Source organism: Triticum aestivum, chromosome 5D (assembly GCF_018294505.1).
Source record: "Triticum aestivum cultivar Chinese Spring chromosome 5D, IWGSC CS RefSeq v2.1, whole genome shotgun sequence".
NCBI lineage: Eukaryota > Viridiplantae > Streptophyta > Magnoliopsida > Poales > Poaceae > Triticum > Triticum aestivum.
The window spans coordinates 392,388,694-392,406,999 of NC_057808.1; the positions used below are offsets into that span (position 1 = coordinate 392,388,694).

The 18,306-nt window shown below is 46.3% G+C and overlaps 2 protein-coding genes and 1 long non-coding RNA gene across 3 annotated transcripts; 2 read left to right on the plus strand and 1 right to left on the minus strand.

Moving 5' to 3' along the window:
* The first annotated feature begins 3,666 nt into the window (after nucleotides 1-3,666).
* Nucleotides 3,667-4,863, plus strand: LOC123125092 (uncharacterized). The gene is made up of 3 exons (XR_006461279.1): nucleotides 3,667-3,985; nucleotides 4,197-4,383; nucleotides 4,602-4,863. It is a non-coding gene; the product is annotated as an uncharacterized lncRNA (long non-coding RNA).
* A 2,631-nt stretch (nucleotides 4,864-7,494) lies between these two features.
* Nucleotides 7,495-14,258, plus strand: LOC123122053 (nucleolar protein 14). The gene is made up of 14 exons (XM_044542185.1): nucleotides 7,495-7,914; nucleotides 7,996-8,130; nucleotides 8,442-8,568; nucleotides 9,528-9,607; nucleotides 9,696-9,755; nucleotides 10,374-10,565; nucleotides 10,994-11,122; nucleotides 11,300-11,947; nucleotides 12,052-12,244; nucleotides 12,334-12,527; nucleotides 12,750-12,842; nucleotides 12,918-13,060; nucleotides 13,158-13,436; nucleotides 13,565-14,258. Exons 1-14 carry the CDS (start codon nucleotides 7,654-7,656, stop codon nucleotides 13,827-13,829), a joined length of 2,799 nt encoding a protein of 932 aa, XP_044398120.1. The 5' UTR covers nucleotides 7,495-7,653; the 3' UTR covers nucleotides 13,830-14,258.
* Nucleotides 14,259-15,262: 1,004 nt separating this feature from the next.
* LOC123122054 (ACT domain-containing protein ACR4) lies at nucleotides 15,263-17,937 on the minus strand (the record flags this gene model as incomplete). Its single annotated transcript, XM_044542187.1, is given in 8 exon segments — nucleotides 15,263-15,834; nucleotides 15,911-16,015; nucleotides 16,124-16,723; nucleotides 16,828-16,907; nucleotides 16,999-17,113; nucleotides 17,218-17,263; nucleotides 17,412-17,484; nucleotides 17,889-17,937. Coding segments are annotated over 8 exon segments (1,365 nt in total). The 3' UTR covers nucleotides 15,263-15,498.
* Nucleotides 17,938-18,306: the final 369 nt, after the last annotated feature.

Sequence of the window (18,306 nt, forward strand, 5' to 3'; positions counted from 1 at the left end):
CCCGAGATTCAATCGTCGGTATCTTCATACCTAGTTCAATCTCGTTACCAACAAGTCTCTTTACTCGTTTCGTAATACATCACCTTGTAACTAACTCCTTAGTCGTTTGCTTGCAAGCTTATGATGTGTATTACCGAGAGGGCCCGAAGATACCTCTCCGATACTCGGAGTGACAAATCCTAATCTCGATCTATGCCAACTCAACAAACACCTTCGAAGATACCTGTAGAGCATCTTTATAATCACCCAATTATGTTGTAACGTTTGATAGCACACAAGGTATTCCTCCAGTATCCGGGAGTTGCATAATCTCATAGTTGAAGCAATATGTATTTGACTTGAAGAAAGCAATATCAATAAAACTGAACGATCATTATGCTAAGCTAACAGATGGGTCTTGTCCATCACATCATTCTCCTAATGATGTGATCCCGTTATCAAATGACAACTCATGTCCATGGTTAGGAAACCTTAACCATCTTTGATCAACGAGCTAGTCTAGTAGAGGCTCACTAGGGACACATTGTTTGTTTATGTATTCACACATGTATTAAGGTTTCCAATCAATACAATTCTAGCATGAATAATAAACCTTTATCATGCATAAGAAATATAAAATAATAACATTATTATTGCCTCTAGGGCATGTTTCCTTCACCTGCATCTACTACTATTACTCCGCACATCGACCGATATCCAGCATGCATCTAGAGTATTAAGTTCATAAAGAACGGAGTAACGCCTTAAGCAAGATGACACGATGTAGACAAGATAAACTCACGCATTAATAAATCCCATCTCTTTATCCTTAATAGCAACGATACATATGTGTCATATCCCCTTCTATCACTGGGATTGAGCACCGCAAGATCGAACCGATTACAAAGCATCTCTTCCCGTTGCAAGATAAATCGATCTAGTTGGCCAAACCAAATCAATAGATCGGACAAGAAATACGAAGCTATAACAATCATGCATAAAAGAGTTCAGAGAAAACTCAAATAATATTCATGTATAGATCTGATCATAAACTCACAATTCATCAGATCCCCACAAACACACCGCAAAAAAGAATTACATCGGATAGAACTCCAAGAACATCAAGGAGAACATTGTATTGAAGAACCTCGAGAGAGAAGAAGCCATCTAGCTACTAACTATGGACCCGTAGGTCTGTGGTAAACTACGCACGCAGCACCGGAAGGCAGCAAGGTTGATGTAGAGCCCCTCCGTGATTGAATCCCCCTCCTGCGGAGTGCCAGAAAAGGTCCCCGGATGGGATCTCTCGAGAACAGAGGCTTGCGGCGGCGGAAAAAGTATTTTGTGGACTTCCATGTTGGTTTCCTGATTTTTGAGAATTTATATAGGCAGGGTTAGGTCAAACGGAGCTACGTGGGCCCCACAAGGTACCAGGGCACGGCCTGGTGCCTTGTGGACTACTGCTCCATCTTCTTGTCCCCTCCCGAAGCTTCCAGGGTCTCTTATTGCCAGAAAAAATCTTCAAAAAGTTTCGTGGCATTTAGACTTCGTTTGGTACTGATATTCTGCAAAGTCAAAAACAAGCAAAAAATAGCAACTGGAACATCCAAGATTGATACTATAATAACATGGAACAATAAAAAATTATAGATATGTTGGAGACGTATCATCCTGCACGGCATCAGCGAGGATCTGGGCGCGCACGTTGGCCATGGACATGTAGAGCTAGACGGTGCGCGCGGATGCGATGGCGGCCGTGTCCGGAGGCCGTGTGCGGCGATGTGCTCCGCGGCGTCAGCCGTGTCTTCGAAGGCCTCACGCGCCACGTTGAGGCACATGTGTGTCAGCATTTGCTCACATTGCGCCAGCGCCTGCGGGTGCGAGATGACTCGGGCTAGCAGCTTCCGGCGGACCCCCGGGAGGGCGAGTATGCAGTGGTGGATGGGGAGCCGGTGCCGGAGGAGCAGGTCATAATTGCGGTGGATGCTGCCGCCCAAGGAGTTCTCGACGGGGAGGACGGGAGGAGGCGACAAACCACGGTGGCGACAAGGAGAATGCAGTGCATCGGGCTGAAGAGCTGCTCTGCCGCCCGTCCCCGGCGAGCTGCTCATCCCACGCCCGAGGCTGGCGCCACCCGTCCCCGACGAGCTTCTTGTTGGGAAACGTAGTAGAAAACAAAAATGCGCACCTATGATCACCCAAGATCAATATGAAAATGCATAACGGGTTGGGATCACGATCGTTACCGTCACCAAGTTGCAGCGGAAGAAGAACGTGTCGGTGTAGATCGTATTTAGAGGACTCGAACCGTCGATGAACGGTCCCTCGTATCGCCCATGAACAGTCCCTCGAACCGAAGACCAAAGCACGGCCTCTCTACTTGGTTGCAAGCATGCAGCCTTCACGATCCGGCAGCGCTTCACCGTCCAGAGCTAATCATCGCCGGAGAATCAGGGGGAGATTAGAACCACATGGGGCTTCTAATTATGAGGACAATAGGATTAGCCTAGCTCTAAGTAGTCAACTAGGACCAACTAGAACTAGAACAAGAAGAACTAGAGGAGGCGCCAAAACTTGTATATCAAGAGCACAAATCCCTAATATATATAGGTTAGGGGAGAGGGAGGGCTGCCACCAAGGGGGGAGGAGTCCCCCTTGGTCCGTCGGCCTTTTGATAGGGGTTAGAGTAATTTTTTTACTCCACTAACCTGTTTAAGGGATCGGCTAGGTGCGACATAGATGAAAGAAAACGAAATTATCCTCCCTTATAGCCGGATAGGAGGTCGGTTAGAAATGCCCTAAGAGCATCTCACCCCGTAAATTTGGTTTTCCTCCTCTAATTGACACCTAACCAATCCCTCAAAATCTCTAGAGGAGGATATAGTTTTTACTCCAACTACCCCCGTTTCTAAATATACTCCCCCGCGGCTGACTGGAGTAAAAAAATTGCTCCAAAGACGCCTCCGCACCTCTCGTTTCATCCTCGTCGTCGCAACACAGCCTCGGATTGCCGCCGCTGCACCCCACCGCGGTCTGCCACTCTCCCGTTGCCCTCAAGTAGCTCCAAGCTCCGTGCACACACGCATGGAAGCTCCACGGCAACTCGCCGACATGCATGTGGAGCATGCGTGCATCTACGATGAGGGCAGTGTGCGTGGTGTGGAGAACACTTGGGCGTTGTTGTAGCGAGTGTGAGGGTGCAGCCAAGGGCGTGCGAGGCCAAGCCCAGCTTGGCCACGACGGCCAGCTGGAACGGCATCGTCGCGGGCGTGTGCAACGAGGGGTTGCAGGAACTTTGCACGTGCTATGGGGGCGCAAGGCTGCCATAGTGTGTGCATGGGGCTCATACAGGAGCAGGCGAGGCGCCGGTCTGTCGAGGTTCGAAGCTCCGGCTATGGCAGCCTTGTACAAATTCAAGTGGGACCACGGGAAACAAAGCTGGAGAGGCGGGAAGAGACACGGCTCCTCTTGGGAGGTCGATAGTGAGTTGGGTGAGGGCCGGGAAGTGGAATGACAACGAGAGTGAGATCAGGGGCGGATCTGGGCCCCAGGCCCGGGGCGTGGCTTTTTTTTGTTATTACCTAGCCATGTTTTCTAAATGGGCCCGGGGCTTACCCAAAAACACAGCCAGGGCCCAGGCTATCGATCTTCACACTCGCGCGCAGGGCGCACGACGCAGTCCCGCTCGCCCCCGACGCGCAGACGTCACGCCCCGACTCCCCGTCCCCTGCTCGCCTGCGCCCTCCGCCGCTCGTGACGGCCGCCGATGAATCCGCCGCTCGCCCGTGCCCTCCGGCCTACGCTGCTCGTGACGACCGCTGGTGACTCCGCCGCTCATCCGCCTGGCCTGCTCCGCTGCTCGCGCCGTCGCCCGTCCCGCCGTCCGGCCGTCCCCTGCTCGCCTGCTGCCCTACTCCGCCGCTCGCGCAGCCCAGCTCGCCGTCTCGCCCGATCTGCTGGCTCCTGCTCTCCGCCACGCGCAGGACTGCTCTCTGCTGCCGGATGTGTAAGTGGCTGGGCACACCTAGACTATAACTTGTTGTTTTCTGAACATTTTTTATCTGCTAGACTGCTGTAATGTTTGGATTTGCTACTGCTGTACTACAGTACTGCTTATGGTTCATTGCTGCTGTCAAACATTCAATTTCACTTGAGTTGTATTCGAATGTGAATGTTGTTGTTGCCACTGTTAATATCAATTTCATTTCATTTTGTAGAAATAAAAGATGACGAGATATTTTTCATTGTGGCCGCAACAGAAGTGTCTACACCCGGAGTTTTAGCAGGGATTCAAGGGGCCAAGAGGACTGAAGCAACTCCAGAAAATGAAACAACTGCAGAAATGGGACCACCGCCTTCAATCTCAACTTGAGAAAGCAACTGATGAAGCAAGCCATTGATTTGGTACTCTTTTTACTTCACATACTGTTCGTAGTTTTTGTTGTATTTTTAAGCATTGAGTTTATAAATTCTAAATTTGTGGTGTAATTGAGCCATATTTGAGGTAGCTATAGTCTGATGGACGTTAAGTTTTTCTCTCGCGACAAAATTTTTTTTTGGGGGCCCTGGGCTTGCTCCAATCCTGGATCCGCCACTGAGTGAGATGCATATGTTGGTCGCAGCTTGAGATGAGCGAACAAAAGCGATGTAGAGGAGGTGACCCATGCGTTGTTGCCTCCAGGGCAGAGAAGCCAACGACGGGGAAGAAGAGGGACATGGGCGGACGTCCTGTGGTTGCCGATGATGCGTCCCCTCCTCGCCTGCGCCGGCGCTGCTCCTCCTGGCGTGGTCATCATCATCGCCGCTCGTTGCGGAGATGCATAGGAAATATTCGACGAAATGTATGAATCAAATGTAAATTTTAGGGAGTTAAGTTTAAAGATTCGGTTAGAAACCACACTTCTTTTATAGGAGCAAATATACTGTTCTAAATGATACTCTCCTCTAAATATTGTGGGATCAGTTAGAGATACTCTAATCAGTGGATTAGTATTTGAACTTTAGTACTTTAGAGAACTGCTTTTTTTTTTTGCATCGACTTTAGAGAACTGCTTGACATGTTTGCGCGAGCAGTACTAAGGTCACACCAAAGAGGTCACCATCATATTGGAAGCAGTGACATATGTTCAAGAGACTTTCTGATGGGATGCTTTGACATGCAACTATACTGTCAACGGGCATGACTACACCATGGGATACGACCTTGCCAATGATATCTTTACTCGGTGGGCAGAATTTGTGAAGGCTATACCCATCCCTGAGGTAACAAACGACATCTCTTTGCACAAATGCAAAAACGTGTTATGAAGGATATGTAGAAATCATTTAGAGTGCTTCAAATTCATGGAGGTATTGTTCGTGGAGCGGCAATGAGTATTATCCGGAGACACTATGGGAAGTGATGACCCATTGTGTAACCTTGAACAGTATGATTGTCAAGGATGAGAGCGAAGGGGCAGCTTGCCCACTTAATTTTAAGTAGTCCGGAGTATATGTCCGCCTCCCGGGACAAGATGCAAAGCATGTTGTTGTGACAACTTTAAGATAAACAAGCGCACGTGCAACTATTCAATGATCTTGTGGAGCATATATGTGGATCCAAACAGTAGATCATTGAAGTGAAACACTTTACATCATTGAATATTAGTATGTGTTAATTATGAAGGGCAGCATGGATTTTTTTTTGAGGGGCAGAAGGGCAGCATGGATGGAGGCCAGCATCTATCTCCTTTTTTTGGGTTTAAAGCAAAGCTTTATTCATCGAAGTCCACGTGGGATACAACTCCCGCGCCAGGCCTTGACCCTTGACGCTTGTAAAAGACATCTATTTTTTCTTAGCCGCTATCACTAATGAGCCTTTAATGTCTAAACATTGAATTTATATTAATACAGGCTTTAATCGCCATTAACTGCGATGGATGCATGTCATGACCACCGAATGGGTAGAAATGTTGCATGCACAGTTTTCTTTTAATTCTTACATGCAAGAATTTAATGCATCTCATGTACAAACAGATGTGGGAAAGAAATAAAAATAGAACTTACAAAGAAAAAAGATAATGAGATAGGCTCAACAAATCGGAATGAGGGAGAGTATGTATTATACCCCACACTTATGTTACACTCCTTGGGAATGCATTTTGAACCGCCGGGAAGATTGTGGTTTTCTTCCAGTTTGCGAATCTGCCCATGATTCAATTTCACTGCCTAAATCCACTTCGTACGTTTCGAGTCCATTTAAGGTTTGGTTTTGTTAGGTTTTAAATTCAAACACATTTGTACTTTTTTTAATCTTTAAGTTTGTAAAAAACTTAAAATCCCCAAATCACTTAATTTAAGTCCCCACATTTATCTGACCCCAGAGAAATAACTATCTTGGGAGTAGGGCGTTTCGGTGCCCAGGCTTATCTGCACCTGGTGAGAAAAAAATCCGTAAACAATTAGAATTTTTTTTTAAAAAATCTATTTTTTTGTGTGATAGAAAATTTGATGCGTGAGGCCCGCTCCAAATTTCAAGTCTTTTGGACATCTGAGCAGCTCTCAGCAAAAAAGACAAATCGGGCCAAAACAATACATTAACAGTAAACTATTTTACAGGCGCCCAATTTATCTTTTTTGCTGAGAGCTGCTCAGATGTCCAAATGACTTGAAATTTGGAGCGGGCCTCACGCATCAAATTTTCTACCACGCAATTTTTTTTTGGATTTTTTTGAATTGTTCTAGTATTTATTTTGATTTTTTTCATCAGCGCAGATGCAGATGAACTCGGATGCATAGATGGATTTTCGCTATCTTGGTCCCTTTCTTCAATCTTCTGTTTAATTGAAAAGGAAAAAAAGCAAGAAGAAGAGAGTCCATCAGTCAGCATACATCGGTCCAGCTAAACTTCTCAGGTTGGTCCACCCACCCCCGTTAACCCTATAGCAGCCAGGAGACCGATCCTCACATCCCCTCTCTCGTCTCTCCCTCCAGCGCCGTCACCCGCCACCACCAGGGAGGGGCAGCACCCCGCGCCCAATCCCGCGTGCCTCCCTTGCCTCACGGCCGGCCCCGCCCCCGGCGTCCGCCGCCCAAACCTCCTCAGAGCATGGTTAATAGTATAGCCAGCTGCTGGCTATAAGCTAGTGCCATGTCATTTACAACCCGCCAACATGTACAATAGTAGATCAAAAGAGTGTACTACTTTTTTATTATGTGGCTTACCTTTCATTCTCACAAAGTGCCTAGGAGCACGTGCTAGAGCTAGCTCTTCACGAAGAGCCCGCTTACCTTCTCTCTACTCTTCTCTTTCCTCCAACTAAGCAGAAATATACTAATTTATTCCTTTAGCCCGTTACTCAGCTCTACTGTACTTGCTTTCATTCGTGCTCGTTCGGTGCAGTTCTTTCGGCCTCTGCTCCCTCTTTTCTTTTTTCTGAAAAAAACGGCCTCTGCTCCCTCTCTGTGCGCCCTGCGACTGTCGTGCGGGACCCGGCCTCAAGCGATGCAATAAGAGGCCCATCTTGTAGCCCAGGCCTAGGTCACGAAACAAACGGTGACAGCCCATAGCGGGGGCGTTGCACAAAACACACCTCCCTCGCGCGGAGCCGCCACCACCACGCCGCCGCCGCCGCCCGTCTCGTCGCGGAGCCACCACCTCGCCGCCGCCCCGCGACGTCGCGCTCCGTCTCGGCCATGGCGAAGACGAAGCCGACGGCAGCCGGTGCGGCCGCGGCGGACAAGAAGCATAATAACAAGAAAGGCAAGGGCAACATCAAGGGGAGGAGCGGCCCGGCGGCCGTGGCCATGAAGGCGCGCGGGGCCGCGGCCGCGGGGGCGGAGCGGAGCAACCCCTTCGAGGCCATCTGGTCGCGCCGCAAGTTCGACGTGCTCGGCAAGAAGCGCAAGGGCGAGGAGAGGCGCACCTCCCGCTCCCGCTCCGACGCCATCCACAAGGTAACGTGCGCTGATAGACCGAGCGATTTTCGGGCGAAGCTCGATTCTTTGGCCTGATGCCAGGGCATGGCTTGGTTGCAGAGGGAGAACACCCTGCTCAAGGAGTTCGAGCAGAGCGCCAAGTCGTCGGTCTTCCATGACCGGCGCATCGGCGAGAGGGACGAGACTCTGCCCGAGTACGACAAGGCCATCCTCCGTCAGCAGCGAGAGCACATGGTATGTGCCACTTACCTCGTTGTATCCAGAGTCACTCTGTTAGCGCAGCATTCTCTAGTCAACAACGAGATTCCTGGGTCCAAGGTTGGACACATAAACTGCACGGATTAGTAGAGATGCAAATAGGGAAACCAGTGTTCTTGTTGTGTTATAGGAACAAATGTATGCATGTTTTGTCCCCTTCATTTCCGTCTATCAGTATGTGCCATGCATTGCAAGTCTGCGGTTGAAGTGCTCCTTCTCATTTTAGTGACGGCGACGGTGTGTGTCCAAGAGTTTGTAAAGTTTCCCCCCATTCTCATGATTTCTAGGCGAAGTTGAAACGAGCAAGCAAATTCAATCTGTCCGATGAGGAGGACGACGAGGATTCTCACACGCTATTGGGAAATGATGATTTCAATGAGGAGGTGCCTATTGGTGACGACAGTGATGAAGAAGGTGTGTTTTAAGCCCATATTTTTGTGCTTTGTGGGGTACTTCTGAGTCTCCTGTGTTATGTATGTATATATCTTACATTAGTATTTTACAAACTACTGTGGTATTTTAAGTTAGCTTTTAGTTTATTATCTGAAACAGAGCATTTAAAAGACTAAAAGATATATGTTGTCCATCCAAAATAAATTAAAATTTTGTCGATGGCCTGCAAAACAAATCTTTTGAAGTTCTGCTTGTCATGTAGATTCCTGGGGCCAAAGGCTGGACACATAAACTGGGATTAGAGCATTTAAAAGACTAAAAGATATATGTTGTCAATCCAAAATAAATTAATTTATTGTCGATGGCCTGCAAAACAAACCTGTTGGAGTTCTGCTTGTTCTTCTGAGAGATTCTGTAGATTACTGTAGTCTGACACCTAGTTTTAGGCTTGCTCTGAGAGATTCTGAAATTTCTTCATTCTATTTATTCTGAGGGATGCAAGTGTTACGGGCTCATACAGGTGTTGGAATTTGTATTGAATTTAGGTCTCTGACTTGGCAAGAATTTCTTGATGTTGGCAAATAACAATTGGAATCCAAAACATGGGTAGGAATTTGACTTGTCTGACTCAAAATAATCTGGGACGGGGTTGTACCAAGTAAAACTGATGAGATAGCATAACATAACTTTCTTCCGTAGATATTTGATTTAGCTATCAATGTTTGTTATTGTTCAGTATCTAAAATCCCTTGTGGTCTCCACCTTTGGTAACCACTGATTTTTCCCTATATCACACATGACCTAGTTTCAATTTTGGCACTTAGTTTGCTAGGCTCAGCGTTGGGAATGTACGATGGTGTTATTGGAGAAATTATTTATGTTAACATATTAAAGCTTTATGAGGATTAGAATCCCCATCTACAGGAACTGATGTTAATGTTTCTATTTTGCTTAATGTGCTTAACCTTTTGTATTTTCAGGTAACACGCTCTCAAAGAAGCGCTTATCTCTCCAAAGTAGTGATCTCCCTTCAGAAACTGACCTGCCCGGAGAAACACATGTAATGTTTCCTAGGAATTACTAATTACATTTAGATCTCATCTGTAATCGATATGCTGTGTGCTTAATCTAGTTACTCCTATTTGCAGGGTCACAAGAGCAAAAAGGAAGTTATGTCAGAGATCATTTTGAAGAGTAAATTTTACAAGGTAGAGTATCCTGTGTATAAAAAACATTATTCCTTCTGTTGCTGCCTTTTTTGTTTCTGTCTTGGGCTATCACCTAGAACATTTCCTATCATTCTGAAACTTAAATAAACTGTTTCGACTTTTCCCTACAAATTATTATTTGGTTCGATACATGATGCTTATTTCACTGTTTTCAACTCTTGGTCTTTGCTTTTTTCCAAATTGTTTTCAAAGGTAATCAAAAGAAGCCTTGATATAGCTTTGTATGTCTGCCTTAGTGCCTTCCATGACAAAAATGACCAAGTGTTTATCAGTGCGGTCAAGATATATGTGGATGTGAGGGATTAGATAAACAGAGGATATCATTCTTATATACTGGATGCACAGCTTGAACTCGGACATATTAGACTCCTTAACTTCCTAATACTATAGTATTGACTCATTCCAATCCAGCCACCTCCTATTTCCATTATAGTTCCATGTTGCTTTATGCATGACCTCATTAGAGGTATTGCAGGTCTGTTGGGTTGTGTACATGATTTGCAGTTTTGCACACACTATACTTGTTATTATGCATTCTTCTGTTTCCCTATTTGTAGCATGAAGTGGATATGTTAACATAATTTTGTCTTGTTGCAGGCCCAAAAAGCCAAGGAAAAGGAAGAGGATGAACATCTTGTTGACAAGTTAGATAGTGATTTTGCATTGCTGGCCCAGACGCCAGCACTTCTATCCCTGACCGAGTCAGCTAGAGTGAACACACATAAAAACAATTCAAGTACAATCCATAAAGGTTCATCTGGTCTGACCGGAAAGGAGATTTTCAATAAGGTAGCATTTACTGCTTGTCTTCCTATTTAGATCATCAACAAGCCCAAGATTATTCATTATATTACATAGCTTTCAGTCGACAATTGAGCTGGCAGCATGGGTGGAACCTATGTTATGTTGTTAGAAGTCGGTGCACACCCCGAACACTGCACGCACATGTAAGCTTGAAAAGAGAAAATAGTAGACTGGACATGATAGCCCATTAGTTGATTTGCTTTAAATTGTGTGGACCAGTTTATGTCTCTATTCTAGAGATATGCATGTCCTTGGTGGAGTCGCTCCTCTCATTTGGTACCTTGGGATGAAGTGTGTATTGCAGCATGTCCACTTCTAATTTCGCAAATGTTGATTGTTGTGCATGGGCCTGTAAATATGTTATCTTTGTCAGTTCCCGGAACTGAAGTTGCATATTGTTTGTTGCATTCCAGGAAAAGCCAGATGCATACGACAAACTGGTGAAAGAAATGGTGATGGATCAACGTGCTCGCCCGTCAGACAGGACAAAAACCCCAGAAGAACTAGCTCAGGAAGAAAAAGAACGTCTTGAGAAGTTGGAGGTTCGTCCGATCTGCTGCTTGCATATTTAAAATTTGCCTTTTCTGTCCATCCTACAGTTGTTTTTGTGAACTCTAGTGTGATTTTAGGTTTAGCTTATAATTCTACCACATCAGTGGTGTTTTTGCTGATGGAAGTACTGATATTAAATCGCTTGCTGATGCTTAATGACATTGTAGAAGGAACGTCACAAGCGGATGCTTGGAACTGCTGAGTCCTCTGACGAAGAAGATGATGATAGCGAGGATGGTGATCATCATATGAGGGCGGATAACTCAAAACCTATATCTGGCGATGATCTTGGTGATTCCTTCTCTTTTGACGAGCCAACAAAAAGGAAAAAAGGTTGGGTTGACGAAATTTATGAGAATGAGGGTAGAAAGATAGGTGAAGGTGTAGCATCTGGCGATGAAGGAAGTGATGACAGTGGTGAAGATGAGGATGAGGATGAAGAAGATGCTGGTGATGAAGAGGATTCAAGTGATGATGACTTCCGTAATATGCCGGCAAGGGACTGGGAGCAAAGTGACGACGATGAGGTTGCTGTAGAAGAAGATGAAAAGGATGATGTCAAAGATAAAGAGCAAGTTATTGGGGAAAAAGTTATGAAAACAAATGCACAAAATTTGAAGAGAGTATCTAATGCGAAGCAAAAATCACATGGCAAGGATGAAGATCTTCCTTTCGTGATAGAAGCACCAAACAACTTACAAGATCTATGCTCCTTGGTTGATGGTCGCTCAGAAACTGAAATAGCTGAGATTATAAGCCGGATACGTACTTGCAATTCAATAAGGCTCACACCTGAAAACAGAAAGAAAATGCAAGTATGTGGTAAACTAAATTCATCTGGTTATTACCAAGTATATTTACTTAATTATTCATTATCATTCCCATTGCAGCCATCAATGTATCCTCAAATATTTTGCAGGTTTTCTACGGTGTTCTCCTGCAGTACTTTGCAGTTTTAGCTACTCAGAGTCCGGTGAAGTTTAAAGTAATTGAGACCCTTGTTAAACCCTTAGTTGAGATGAGTGGAGAGACACCATATTTTGCTGCAATATGTGCTAGGGAACGACTTATTCATACACGTGCTCGTCTATGTGAAGACATCAAAGTTCCAGGTTTCTGAGGCCATTCTTTTTTAAACTGGAAATTGGTTTTGTTGTCATTAATCTGCCATCCTTATTATGTGGTCTTTTTAAACTTACAGGAAAAAGCAGCTTGCCTAGTTTGAAGACATTACTTCTCCTGAGGTTATGGTCCCTTATATTCCCCTGCTCCGACTTCCGGCATGCTGTCGCAACTCCAATGCTTCTGCTTATGTGCGAATATCTGATGCGATGTCCTATACAGTCTGGCCGAGATGCAGCTGTTGGTTCTTTCTTGTGCTCCATGGTGCTTGCGGTATGCTCTCCAGCCTTACATTATCTTGTGTATTAGTTTATCTTTCTTCCCGATGAGTACATATTGTATGCTCCAGAGACCTAATTAGCATGAATAACTTGAATGGCAAAAGCCAATTAGCTGAATTTCTTCTGTTCCTTCATTCCCAAGTACACATGGAATTCCTTCCCACCACTTTTACAGCAGGAAATATTCATCATGTCTGCAAATTTCAATCTGTAGGCTACTAAAGAATCAAAAAAGTTCTGCCCTGAAGCTATCAGTTTTCTGCAAACTCTTTTGGTAACATCACTTAAAGGAGAAGTTAGCAATCAGGTAAGTATGAATCCAGTTGTTGAGCATACATTTCAGCTTGCTGCTTCATATTAATTTGAATCTCCTTTGGTATAGATCAATGACCAGTTTATGGAGCTCAAGACACTGAAACCATGGCTTCATATCAGTGAGCAAGTGCATGAGGTGAATCGTATGAATATCCTCGACCTAATGAGCATGGATCCTGATTCCCCATTCTTCGCATCAGATAATTTCAAGTGAGCACCTGGTTTTAGTGGACTCATGATTGGATACTGGAAGTTGCCGTTTTACATGTTATATATTTATCTTATATAAACATACATTTTCTGACAGGGCTGGTGTACTTCTGTCTGTGGCTGAATGTTTGAGGGGCTTTGTAATTATACATGAAGGGCTCTGCTCTTTTCCAGAAATCTTCATGCCAGTTTCTTCTCTGCTGCAACAAATTATGGAAAAATCCGAGTTGCCTGCCCTGTTACAAGAAATTTTCCAAGATGTCATCGACTTGATTAAGAAGAAAAGTGACGAACACCATGCTTCAAGAGAGCCGCTCCAAATGCGAAAGCAGAAGCCTGAACCAATCAAGCAGCTGAATCCCAAATTTGAGGAGAAGTATGTATACTTGTCATTCCGTGTCGCCAGTGTCTTGTCTCTGTTGTGCTCTGTTTTTGGCCTGTCCTGTTCTGTTGTTGAAAAGGTCTAATTATGCATTTCACACATCCTTCTTCTCTTTGGTGCAGTTACGTAAAGGGTCTTGATTACGATCCTGACCGAGAAAGGGCACGCCTGAAGAAGCTGAAGAAACAAGTGAAGAGCGAGAAGAGAGGTGCGATGTCCGAGCTTCGCAAAGATAGTTATTTCATGGCTGCTGTGAAAGAGAAGGAGAGGGCGAGACACGAGCAAGAGAGGTCTGAAAAGTATGGCAAAGCAATGGCTTTTCTTCAAGAACAAGAAAGCGCTTTTAAATGCGGGCAGATGGGAAAAGGCAAAAAAAGGAGGAGGTGATGATATGCTGATCATGTTGCTATCACAGTCCAGTTTGCGCTGGGTAGTGGAGATAGAAAATTAGGCATGCACCTGGTGACCCTGGCGTGCCCCGTTTTAACTGCCTTTGCCACCTCATGTCGAAGACACGCCGGAAAGAGTAATCATATTGCAAACGCTGATGTGGATGGAGGCGTTATGTTTCTTGCACTCGAGAATGAGTTGCTCCAGAGTGCTGTGCTCGTGTAATAGTAGTAATCTGATGTAGCCCAGGAATCGATTTTGCTCGCTTTTTTTGTCCTGATTTCTTGTATGCGCAGTGTTACTCTTCAGATGTATCCGAACCAACACAGTCCTGTTCATCTCGTCGCTTTTCCCAAATTAATGGGAAGACATCCTACACTGGAATTTAATCATTGGTGACATACTGTTCAATGTCACTTTGAGTGATGGGTGCCCTTTTTGGCATGTTTTTTCTCTCTCTGAACCCTGTAGCCTGCTCATATTTCAGAGAGAAGCTCTGTTTGCCACCCTGCAAATTACATCTCCTATCGCATTTGGTCGTCTCCTGTACCAGAAGTTTGGTGCATCTGGCTGGAGCAGCTTCAGGTTGTCACCATCTCACTGCTTCAAGTGGCCACTAAGCCTGTGCGTGCGTGCGCCTGATGGTGCACACACCAAACTCCTCTGCAAATCACGCGAGCCACAAAGCGGCTTTCACTGCTCAGCAATGCCTTGAGCTCTTCTGAACTCACCACAGCGTGCATTATTTATGTATCAGTCTTGCTTCCATGCCTTTCCTTTTCCCATATGCCTTTTTAGGTCAGACGTCACCAATCATGGAACACACATGTGGCAGCCAATCAGCCATCGCAAGACGGCCCAAAAGCAGCGCTACACATGAGGACCTAAAAGGTAAATAAACATCCCAAACTACTAACTCTCATTGCGTGCTACCACTACCATACCTATTTCTTGGTTCCGGCCTGGCTTGGTCTTCTCTTCTGGCTTTCTCCCCACCCATCAGCAGGCGTCGCCACCGCGGCATCGATCGGAGATCGCATATCGGAGCTAGTGTGAGGTGACAGGGCAGCATGTCATCAGACACAGCACAGGAGCTGAATTTTGCTTTTTCACGAGTGTTTATTACTCGGTCTTGTTAGGATACAGACAAACGCTAATGCAACATGTCCTTATCAGCAATGCTTCGGCGAAGAAGACGATAGGGGATGATGCTTTTTGGCTACTGACCTGCATCTGCTCGCCCTCCACAGAATCGGATGCCCGTTGCTGTCGTGCAGATTCCGGTGGCTGGATAGGATTGCCACAATAATTCCAGAACCAAGCAGGCCGACTTGGCCTTTCGTTTTCGGCATCATCGCCATGGAAGATAGAAGACGGCGAAATTCCATGACCTTTCTCTTCACCTGATTCTTTTTTCGGAAAAGAGGACATGTTCTCCGAGGCGGTAACGGTTCCGGATTCCTTATTGGTAGTACTTCCTACAGTTGTATTTACACTCTATGTACAATGCATATTTACAGGTGATGATGGTCTATGAGCAACACAATATAATGTATGTAAACTAAACTCTGCACTACTGGAGCCAAATGTAGGCTCCAATTCTCACGGACCGCTTCAGCAGTTAAGGCTTGATTGACAGAGAAGTTCCCGGAGTTCGATGAGAGCATTACCGCACGAACATTCCAAGACTAGGGAGAGACCTTGGCCGGAATAAGTTTGCGAAGAGGAACCATGTCGGGGACTCTTTCTTCTGGGGTGCAGGTGGTGCCTCAGGGTGGCCTTTCACCTGAATATTATGTCCTATGGCTTCCCTGATGGAATCAATGGTCTTCTGGTCAACTATCTCCCCCGCAGAACTGCGGACGTAGAATGTGTTGACGGCTGTCCTGCCCCTGGTGCTCACCTCTGCTCTTGTGACAGTCAGGCTGTTCTCCCGGAAGATGCGGGTGACCTCAGACAGGAGGCCGACCTTGTCATTTGAACACAGCTCAAGTTTCACACCCTGGAAAGCCAAAATTTGGGCTTCATAAGAAAATAATTCTGGCAAAGTTACCTTTGATAAGTTCATGGATCGTTACCTCAGATACCCTGCGCTCAATTGCACTTTCAAGGCACTGGATGACTCTCAATCTTTCAGCTTCAGTGTTCATTGGAGATCCATTCACATGTCTTACATAGAATTCCTGCAAAACAGTAGCAAGGTCACACATTTCCTTGTATGAAATCTTATGAGCCTACTACATGATAGCAGCGACTGCCCGGACCGGATATGTTGGGTTGTGTGTATTCACCTGGTACGCTTGATTATTGCTGGCGTCAATGTTTGCATGGTAGACAACATAGCGCAGGTCTGTCAAGGTGCACACAGTGTCGAACAGAAGCTTCGGCCTGTCCTTGCACCGGATGGTCACCACCGAGTAGTCCTTGTCTTTCCAATTCCGAACAGTGACATTAGGCCTCTGAGGTTGAGCTGGGACATGCCCATGAAACTCTTCAGTGTCCCCGTCACTAAGCATCATCTGGTGCAGCCTTCTCTCGGTATTTGTGGCAGAAGTCCCCGATGCTTCTGCCATGGCAGCTCCTCGCGAGAGATTGTTTCCTCGGAGAAGGTAGGACAGTCGCTCCTTGATCATTTCAAGCCTCACGGTGTCGGTGACGGCTAGCATGGTGTCCTCATCGGTGACTCGCATCACGGCTGCGACTCTGGTGTTATGGGTCCAAATCTCAGCACTGACCACATTGCATTTGAGGCTTGCCAGCACCGCGCTGACTTCAGAGAGCAGGCCTGGACGGTCGCTCCCTGTCAGCTCAATGACATTGTGGTCCGTTGAAGCGGCGACACCCACCGATCTCCGTTTAGCAGGCATGTATCTTGAATCTGCGCCCAAGGACTAGACATTCGAAGAATGTTTCAATTGTCAGTGCGCTGGAATGTTGGATGATCATACATGACTGGTGAACTGAAAATGGCAAGATTGCTCTCAGGATTACATACCTTCCGGATGTAGCCCTCAATCTCCGCAATAGCAGCCTTGTCTTTCAATTTCATCCCTTCCTTATCAGTCACATTGAAAACTGAAACAGCACGAATTTTTACCATATCAACAAAAAGAGCAAGGAAATCAAAGGCATCATTTATTAGATTTTATTAGGTGTAACATCTTACCATCCATGAACCACCCCCCATCTGAGGTTATGTATGCCTTGCTTATCACAAGATTGAGATCCATGAGGACTTGGATCACTTCCAGCAGAATCCCATACTCGTTTGCACTACCAACCTGTAATTGTAACCACCAAAATAAAGGAAAAATAAATCAAACCAGCACGCTTGACTGCAATATCTGTCACAGAAAACCATGAACTAGTAGGAAATTAAACATACCTTGACAATCGTCGCGTCCACCAACGAATCGTTGTCGATGATGATACTGCAGTTAACGAGACACACAGACCGGGATTAAGAAACAAGACCTGACGGTAAAAAACTGGAGGGTAATCTTTTTGGGGGTGCAGAAGCAGGAGCAGGAGCAGAAGCAGAAGCAGAGACAGCAGCATGTGAATGTGGATGCGCCTCACCTTGGCGGGTTCATCTTGCGTATGAAGTTGTCGTACTCGTCGTCGCTGTCCCAGGTAGGGCCATAGCCTTCATCTGTCACATGGAACCATTAATTAATCACGGTACGGCCTTCGGCGTTGGCGACGCGGCAAGAAACGTGTGGAAATCGAAGGGGGACACAACAGGAGAGGAACCAGCAAATCAGAGTTAATTAACACTACGATTTTATTTCGAATCTGTGCAGCGGCGATCGAGGGCCATGGAGGGCCGAGGATGGAACAGCTGAATATGTTCCAAGAATGTTTCTTCTAAAAAAATGTATTCCAAGAATCAGGAACGCAGAAACAGAACCAGAACCCTAGCCATCAAGGAGATTAACAGGGAAATGGAGGCAGAGATGCAGCGACGAAATGGAAGGGGACCGGAAAAGCAGAGTGCCGCCGCAGGGAGGAAAGCAGTTTCGAGGCGGCCGGAGGAGGAGGAAGAAGATGGGTTACCAATGGACATGGCGGGCGGAGAGGACCGGAGGCCAAGAACACTTGTTCACTTTTCGACCAGTGATTGCTCCCTCCCTCTCTGTTCCTCTGCTTCTTCTGCTTCTTCTTCTTCTTTCTCGGGGGGAGGCGCGCGCGCTGTGGGTGCGCGATTGGCTGGCGCTGGCTGGCTGGCTGGCGATCCTAGAGAGAAGGGGAGGAGAGAGAGGGGAGTAGGTGGTAGAGAAGAGAGGAATGGCTGGCCCCCTCTCGCTCACCCTCTTGCAGTTGTTGGGCACGGCGCTTCCCTTCCTCTCTCTGCCCCTGCCCCCCAGAATCCTGGGCTGGGAATCGGCCCTGCGGGCAGTTTTTACATGCCTGCGCCTTTTGCACGCCGGACCCTGTCTTTCTGTGAAATATGCGCACGCGTCCTCGGCTCGGT

Bases quoted from the DNA above. Each gene is read 5' to 3' on its own strand.
- LOC123122053 (XM_044542185.1), top strand. From the start codon at position 7,654: ATGGCGAAGACGAAGCCGACGGCAGCCGGTGCGGCCGCGGCGGACAAG. The intron at 9,608-9,695 runs GTAATGTTTCCT...TCCTATTTGCAG, and splicing joins ACCTGCCCGGAGAAACACAT to GGTCACAAGAGCAAAAAGGA. The intron at 11,123-11,299 runs GTTCGTCCGATC...ATGACATTGTAG, and splicing joins AACGTCTTGAGAAGTTGGAG to AAGGAACGTCACAAGCGGAT.